Source organism: Gossypium raimondii, chromosome 11 (assembly GCF_025698545.1).
Source record: "Gossypium raimondii isolate GPD5lz chromosome 11, ASM2569854v1, whole genome shotgun sequence".
Classification (NCBI taxonomy): domain Eukaryota; kingdom Viridiplantae; phylum Streptophyta; class Magnoliopsida; order Malvales; family Malvaceae; genus Gossypium; species Gossypium raimondii.
In genome coordinates this window covers 40,924,875-40,933,533 of record NC_068575.1, presented here as the reverse complement: position 1 = coordinate 40,933,533, position 8,659 = coordinate 40,924,875, and the positions used below count along the sequence as shown (strand labels likewise).

The following is an 8,659-nucleotide window of genomic DNA, read 5'->3' as shown; positions in this document are numbered from 1 at the left end:
GCACAAAAAAATATAAAATAAATTCCAATGATACAATGACAGATAAAGGCTGAAACTCTAAATTTAAGTTATTTGGTCATGTATTATATTATATTTGTAATACCCTATTTTGGTCCGGGTTTAAAGGGCCCGATTTACAATCGGCCTATATGGCCAAAGTCTAAACAAAACAGAGGCCCGAATCAAACCCTAGCCCAAATCAAAGCTCAGGGAGCAGATGGAACCCTAGGGCGCGCCGCAGTCGCAAGTCTCGAACCCTTCGCACGAGCCGCCTTCCCGAATCTTCATCTGCACATCAAAACAAAAAAAAACAAGAAACAAACAGATATGGAAAGAAATTGAAGATTTGCAAATCAAATCAAAGATTTGTTTCTTTATGTTGTTAATACTTCGGTTATAAAAGAGCCATTCATGTATTGTAACAGGAGATTCGAAAATCAAATAAAAACAGAGGCTTTTATTTTCGTAATACAGAAAGCATAATCAATTAAAGGTGGATACTTATTGTTCTATATTATTTTTCTGTTATATGTGTTTATTTTTATCATTTACATACATATAAATAATATAAGTACAAAAAGGAAAGAAATAACCTAGGTTTTAAGCCCTGATCGCTGTGAACGGCCGAGGAACCGTCTCCGAGGAAAGACGGTCGGAAATCGAAAGGTTTCTTGGGCTTTTGAGGTGTTTCTTCGAATCTTTTGAAGGTTTTGAGCCCGAATTTGCGTTTAGGGGCTTCGAAGAAGACCAGATCTGAGATTCTCCTTTTTCGCCACACTGATCTGGTGCTTGCCACGAGATCGATGGTCGGTCTTGATGGTCGACGACCGGCCGATGATCGGGCCTTAAGCCGGTGCCCGGAGGAGAGGGGAAAGGTTGAGAGCTTTTTTAGGGATTTTTTTTAAAGAAAGGGAAAACTGAATTTTTTTAACTGAATTTTGGCTTAAATAGCCCTCCCAAAATGGCACCGTTTAAGGCTCGGGTTGATCCGAATCCAACCCGACCTAGCCTTAGGATCCGCGTGTTTTATACGGAGGGGCAAATTGCGCTTTTAGCCCCTCCGCCTTTTTAATACTTTACAATTAGGTTTATTCATTTTTAAAAATTAGCCCTTTTCATTTGTTTTCAAATTCAATTTAGCCCTGCTGGAACGACGCCGTTTTAGAGGAGAAGTGAAAACTTCCCTTCCAACCCCTTTATGTAATTCGCATGTTCGATTTAGTCCTTTTGGCTTTATTTATTTACAGATTTACCCCAAAATTTTGAATTCCAGTTCAATTTAGTATTTTTATTATTTATTATTCTTAATTAATTCTAATAATGTAATTATTATTTTTTCATTTATTTATTTTTTTCCTTTTTTTTCCTAACAAATAATCTTTTATATAAAAACATGTGTACATCTATGTTTCTTTATATTTTCGAAAATGCTTAAATGCATATTTATATCTTTAACACATATATTTAAAAATTTTACATATGTATATTTATTTATTTTTCATAAATGCATTATATAAATTTTATAATTCAAATTTTATATGTAAATCATGTATTTTATTTCTCTTAATTCAAATGCATATGTTACGCACTCTCTTTTCTTTATTTATTTATTTTTGTTGATTTATGTTTTCATATTTTATTTATTTGATACTTTGCATGTTATCGATTTTGTTTATTCATATTATTTCTATGCCATTGTAATATTTATTATTGCATTGTATATTTAATGTAACATCACATCATTTTTTTTGCTCAATTTCAAACTTTTCAAAATTGAGATAATGCTTGTATTTAGGATTTTCAAGGAAAGTGAGCCCTAACGTATTGGGTTCCGATTTTCTTCGTTAAATCTAACAATCGAGCATTTCTCTTTAATCAAAAAATAAGAACTCATTATTGGGAATTCAACACGTTGTGTCCTAACGTATTGGATGTGACGCATTGATTTCTCGAAATGAAGATTTTTTCTAAAAATAATAAAGGAAATATTCCAAGTTTAGGATTTTGGAGGAATTGTGCCCTAACGTATTGGGCCGCGATTTCTTAAATCTTGAATAAATGGATATTCTTTTAAATTTTTATTACACGAGTATTCTGGCCTAATTCATTTTTGAGGAAATTAGAATGTTGTGCCCTAACGTATTGGGTGTGACATTTTTTTTCTCTAAAATGATAAGGGTCTTAATACGTAACGTTTTTAAGTTTTTGCTAAAGATTATATTTTTCAAATTTTCGACATTAAGACATTAATTAATTAACTAGGTACAAATTTTTGGGCGATATGAGGGTGCTAATCCTTCTTCATACGTAACCGACTCCCAGACTCGTTTTTCTAAAATTCGTAAACCAAAGTCATTTTTAGGTGACCCAATCACACCTTAATAAAAGATTGGTGGCGACTCCAAATTTTCATCGACAACTAATTTTTGTTTTTTTTCCAAAAAATAAAAATGGTTTCGACAGCTTGGCGACTCCACTGGGGACTTTTTAAAAAAATAAGAGAGTCGAGCCACAAAGTTGATTAATTTTTGTCTTATGGTCGAGAAAAATTTTTTTTTTTAAAAATTCATGAGATCCTTTTGCATTCATTATTTTCTTACTTAATTGATCTTTGCATTATACATTACATGAGTTGAATGATTTTACCCTTTTATGTGGGATTGAGAAACTATTCCTTCGTGAGGTTTTCACCTCCGTATAGGATAGTGGATCGCTTTCAGAATACATCGGTACCTATGCCTTCGTGAGATTATCATCTCCGTATAGTCATAGGAAAAATGTGTTCCCCTGAACCGAACTTGATCTATATGAGCCTATAATGGGTGAAGATCGAGGAATCTGCTGGTTCGGGTACCTTTACTTTAGAGCTGAACCGCATATAATGAGCCTTAGGAACTTGCCTTAGGTAGAACCACACTAAACCCTAGTAGATGTCCTAATAGACGTTTTATTCTTCTTTGATTATATGCTTATATTTGATACTGACTTTCGTGTTTTATTTTGATTGTATGACATGGCATTTCATTTCATCATAAAAAGAGTCAGTCCATATTCAGTTGCTAGTTAGAAAGTTTGTCATGGAAAAAGGGTTTCTTGATAAAGTGAAGGACAATGCGGATGTCCAAACTTGGTCTGAAACAACGCAGTGAGAGAAAGGCGATAGCTTGGCCGATGGGTATGTATCGAAATTATGGGATTTTACTCGCATCAGTGTAACTCAAAACAATTTGCAAGAATTGAATGAGATGTGGGATCAGTGGAATGACGAGGTTAGACAGCTATTTTATGATAATTATGGGGATTTGCCTTATTTGCTTGATGTAAAGGTAGACAAGCGTTTGTTTTGAGCCCTCGCCCAGTTTTGGAATCCTGCTTACAGCTGCTTTACATTTGGGAAGGTTGATTTGGTGCCTACGATAGAAGAATATGTAGCTTTACTCCGATGTTCAAAGTTTCAAGTAGACAGGGTCTACTCGAGAGCGGTAAATGTGCCAACCTTTTCAAAGAAGTTGATGAGTATAACAGGGATGAGCGAGCGGTGGGTTGCTGTACGGATTAAGCAAAAGGGGATAGTAAGTGTGTTCCTTGGAAAAGCTTGAAAGATGCAATTCTAACACACCCAGATGTAAGAAAGAGGTTAGATGTCTTTGCTTTAAGTATATACGGCTTGGTTGTCTTCCCTAAAGCCTTGGGGCATGTGGATGAAGCAGTTACTGATTTATTCGACCGGCTCGATAAGAAGGTTACACCGATTCCAGCAATTTTGGCAGAAACTTTTAGGTCATTGAGTGCATGCCGAAAGTCGGGTGAAGGTAGATTTATTGGATGTGCACAGCTTCTACTCGCATGGTTTCACAGTCACTTTTGGAAGGTGGATAAGGTTTCGTATCGAGTTTTCTCTGAAAATTATTCACCACTAAAGGAGATAGTAGCTACGCCGAGGAGGGACGACATTTCGGAGGAGAAGTGGATGGCGATTCTTCAAAATCTTCAGGAGGAGGATGTTGAGTGGAGAGCTCATTGGTTGCTTCCAGATGAGATCCTGTATAGATGTGGTAATTTTGATTGGGTTCCTTTGCTTGGTTTTTGGGGAGCTGTTGGATATGCCCCATTATTGGTGCTAAGGCAATATAGGTCAAGGCAATTTATACCTATGACCCAATGGATAGCTGATTATGAATTTTCATACAAGGACGATGGTTATAGAAAGAAGATTCAAGAGATGTCTAGTGCGTGGAAACAGACTCGCCAAATGAAGAGATTAACTGTGGGTCCGATGACAACCCTTGAGTATCATGAATGGTGGGTTAGGAGGATTAACGACAATACACCTAAGTTAAATCAGGAAAACAATCAGTCAATAGAGGAATCTTTGCGAGTCGTCCCTTCTGAGTTGGAAATTATAAGACAGGATTTTGAAAAAAGAAATGCGGATTTAGAAAAGAAGATAGAACAGATGGAGGAAGAAAAGATGAACTTGAGGTTAGACTTAGATGTTCAGAAGCTCGAAACTGAGAAATCAAGGAAAGAGAAAAATAAGGCTGAGGAGGAGCTGGGTAGTCCGAAGACGGATTATAAAAAGTTGCGTCTGTCGATGAGAATTGCTGGGCTAGGAAAAACTTCAGAACAGTGGCGAGTAGAAATTCGAGAAGAAAAAGACAAAGCCTATAGATGGGAACAGAAATTCCAAGAGATGCAGAGGCGAAACGAGGCTTTAGAAAAGAGTTTATCAGAAAGCCAAAAGGAAAAGGGCAAGTTAGAGGATAGGGTGACTGAGTTGGAAAGATCTCTTCATCAGTATCGAAATCAAAATTCCGCAATTGAGTTAAAAGCAAGCTTTAGCAAGATTGAGGAAATGAAACAAAGAATCGAAGAGCTAGAAACGGCGTTGCAAAATTGTGAAATCCGGATCAAGCACTTGGAAGCAAATGAAAATCGTAATAAGGAACAACTATACTACTTTCAGAACCAAGTTAGGAGCAGATATCATATTATGGAGGAAGCTGTGGTCCAGATTCGAGAAGTAGCTGATCACGTACAAACTTTGGCAGTACAAGCAGACATGCTGAGTGTGAAATATGAATTAGAATCAGATCGGGGGCAAGAGTTAGCTGTGTTACTTAGGAATATTAGAATGTTGAGCAATAGGGCAAAGCTTTATTTGTAATTCACTTTATATAAAGAAATTTGCTTTCTAGTAAAGTTTTCTTAAATGGAATTGAATCAAAATTGACGCCTTTTTTGCATTCATGCATTGCATTACTTCATATGCATTTAAAAATATTAAAAGATTCTAATTAATTTAAATCACTCCTTAGTTGATCTGGAAACCAACCAGCCTACTAAACACCGCTACGGTACTCGATCAAAAACTAAGGACATGGATCAAAGGATGGAAAGGCTAGAACAGTCCTAAAAGGAAATGTAGGAGCAGCTTCAAAAGCAAATGAATGAGCAGCAAAAAATGATAGACAAAATGATGGAATCTCAAGGGAGTATGATGGATCAGTTAACTCAATGGTTCAACAAGGGAACTGATAAAGGAAAAGGCTCTGTGCTCAATGTTGAAGAATGAGACAATGAGGGACCTGTCTATCCTCCAGACTTTACCCCCCAGCAAGTTAAGATATACCCGCGTAAGTCCTCTGTTACCATTAGGCCTCAGCAATTTCAGGACGACGCTGCAACGCTAATGAATCTTCAGGCAGGATCAGGCTCTAACCCTGGAGTCAACCTTGTTAATCCTGCTATCCCTGACTTCGATGAAATGGCTGGGAAGGAGAAAATGAATGATGAATTGCCAAAACAGCTAGAGGAAAAGTACAAATGGTTGGAAGAGAAATTTAGAGTGATGAAATGTGCAGAAGGCTACTATAGGATGGATGCTAAAGAATTGAGCCTGGTTCCGGATTTAGTACTTCCTTACAAATTCAAAATGTCAGAGTTTGAGAAGTACAACGGAACTAGTAGCCCCGAAGCTCATATTACCATGTTTTGCAAACGAATGACTGGTTATGTCAATAATGACCAACTCCTGATACATTACTTCCAGGATAGCCTCACAGGGGCAGCATCCAAGTGGTACAATCGATTGAACCGTACCCAGATTAATTCATGGAGAGATCTAGCACAGGCGTTCATAAAGCGATCTGACCATGTGGTGACATGGTACCTGATAGGATCACTCTGCAGAACATGGAAAAGAAACCCGGCGAAAGTTTTAGGCAATACGCACAGAGATTGAGGGAGGTTGCTGTCCAGGTTCAGCCATCTCTTTTAGAAATAGAGATGACAATGCTTTTCGTTAATACATTGAAGGCCCCATTTATTACACATATGTTAGAAAGTGTTACTAAAAGCTTTTCTGACATAGTTATGAATGGCGAAATGATAGAAAATGCTATCAGAAGTGGGAAGATAGATGCTGGAGAAAGTAGCAGAAGATCGGCCTCGAAGAAGAAAGAAAATGAGGTCAACAAAATAAGTTCATATTCAAAAATGATTACGGTGAATCAACCGGGAAAAGTCGCTGTTAACCAACAAGGATCATCAAAACGAGGATCTGACACAAGGCAAAATACGGAGAAGCTTCAATTTACGCCGATTCCGATGTCATATAGGGAACTATATCAGAATCTATTCAATGCACACGTGGTTTCCGCTTACCACTTGAAACCTCTGCAGCTTCCGTACCCCAAATGGTATGATGCAAACGCACAATGCGATTATCATGCAGGAACCGTGGGGCATTCCATAGAATATTGTACGGCGTTCAAGAAGCTGGTAGAAAGACTCATAAGCATGGGTGTTGTTAAAGTGGATGATTCACCCAGTACACAGAATTCGTTACCTAATCATAATGAAAATGGAGTGAACATGATAGGAGGTAACATGGGTAGGAAAATCAAAGAAGATATCGCATAAGTGAAGATTCTTTTGAGATGGATCTGGAAGAAGATGGTAGAAAGAGGGTTGCTTGTATTGAATTCAGAAAGAAGCTTTGAAGAGGTGGAAAACTACTGTGAGTTCCATCATGAGGAGGGACATGAGATTCAAGAATGCACAGAATTTAGAGCCTTGGTTCAAGGCTTGATGGATAACAAGGAAATGGAGTTTTATGAAGAGGCTAAGGAGGAGAGGAGTTTTTGCACATCCGAATCCACAAAGGTTCCAAGAGTAACTCAGCCTGTGGTCATCATCTCGCGACCAAGGAATGATGAACTAAGAGTGCCAGTACTACCAAGGATCATAATAGAGAAACCTGTAACCTTTTCTTACCAAGATAGTAGGAAGATTCCGTGGAACTATGAGTGCAATACAACTGTCCCTAGATTGGAGACTACAAAGGACCAGGATGTGAGTGCCGATCCAGAGCATGTGAAAGGAAGGGCCATAATAGTGGAACAAGAGGGGAAAATAGCTAAGCTTGCGTTGTCTATCAACGAGCCAGTGAAGGAGGAAGAAGCCATACTAACCTTGTTCTTGAATTCAGAAGCACACCGAAGTGCGTTGATGAGGATGCTAAATGAGACCTATGTGGCCAATGATACTTCTATCGGCAAGTTAGATCGGTTGGTCAATAATATCAGTGCTGATAATTTCATATTCTTCAATGATGATGAAATACCTCCTGGGGGCGTGGGATCTACTAAAGCTTTGCATATCACTGCATGATGCAAGGGCATATTTTGCCAGGAGTGTTGATTGACAATGGATCAGCTTTGAACGTGTTGTCATTATTCACACTTAATAGGCTTCCCATAGACAGTTCACATATAAAAACATGCCAAAATATGGTGAGGGCATTTGACGGTACAGAAAAAAGGGTCATAGGAAGAATTGAGATACCCCTACTGATTGACCCAACAATTTATGAGGTAGATTTTATTGTGGTGGATATCAAACCTTCCTACAATTGTTTATTAGGAAGACCATGGATACATTCGGCGGGGGCAGTACCGTCATCATTACATCAGAAGCTGAAGTTAGTGTCAGAAGGTCGGCTAGTGACAATAAACTCCGAAAAAGATATAATAGCAGTTGTATCTAATGAGATGCCGTACGTGGAGACTAATGATGAGTCAGTAGAATGCTCATTTCAATCTTTGGAGTTTGTAAATGCGGCATTTGTTCCTGAAGGAAGTAAAATTTTGGTGCCTAAATTATCCAAAACTACAGAGATGGGTTTGCAGTTGTTGGTAGGAAAAGGAGCTTTATCTGGAAAAGGGCTAGGGAGATATCTTCAATGGATGATTGAGGTTCCAGTACTGAAAGGAAAGCAAGATCACTTTGGCCTAGGATACAAGCCAGACAGAGGACAAAGAAAGAAGGAGTTAGAAAAAAGACAGGAAAGAAGAAGGGCGCGTCTAAGTGGGGGGAAACCAAATGGGAGCCAATGATAATTCCACACGTATTCAAAACCATTGTATCTGGAGGAGTTATTCATGCTTAGAGAAAGATACCAGTTGAGGAAAGCATTGAAGAGACGTTGGGAAATGTGCACATCAATGCCATTCATGAGCATGTAAATGAAGAGAGGAGCTGGTTAGATATTCGTCCTTATGAGCCTGGGAGTGTTCTAAACAAATAGATTGTGGAAGAAATACCTAAAGTCTTTAGAACTGTCTCAGAGTAATATTCAGAACAAATTTGTTGTTTT

General features: G+C 38.1%; 1 protein-coding gene across 1 annotated transcript; it reads left to right on the top strand.

The window, feature by feature from the left end:
- The first annotated feature begins 4,456 nt into the window (after positions 1-4,456).
- On the top strand, positions 4,457-5,167 carry LOC105801062 (uncharacterized). The gene has a single exon (XM_012632399.1). It carries the CDS (start codon positions 4,457-4,459, stop codon positions 5,165-5,167), a length of 711 nt encoding a protein of 236 aa, XP_012487853.1.
- The last annotated feature ends 3,492 nt before the right edge of the window (positions 5,168-8,659 follow it).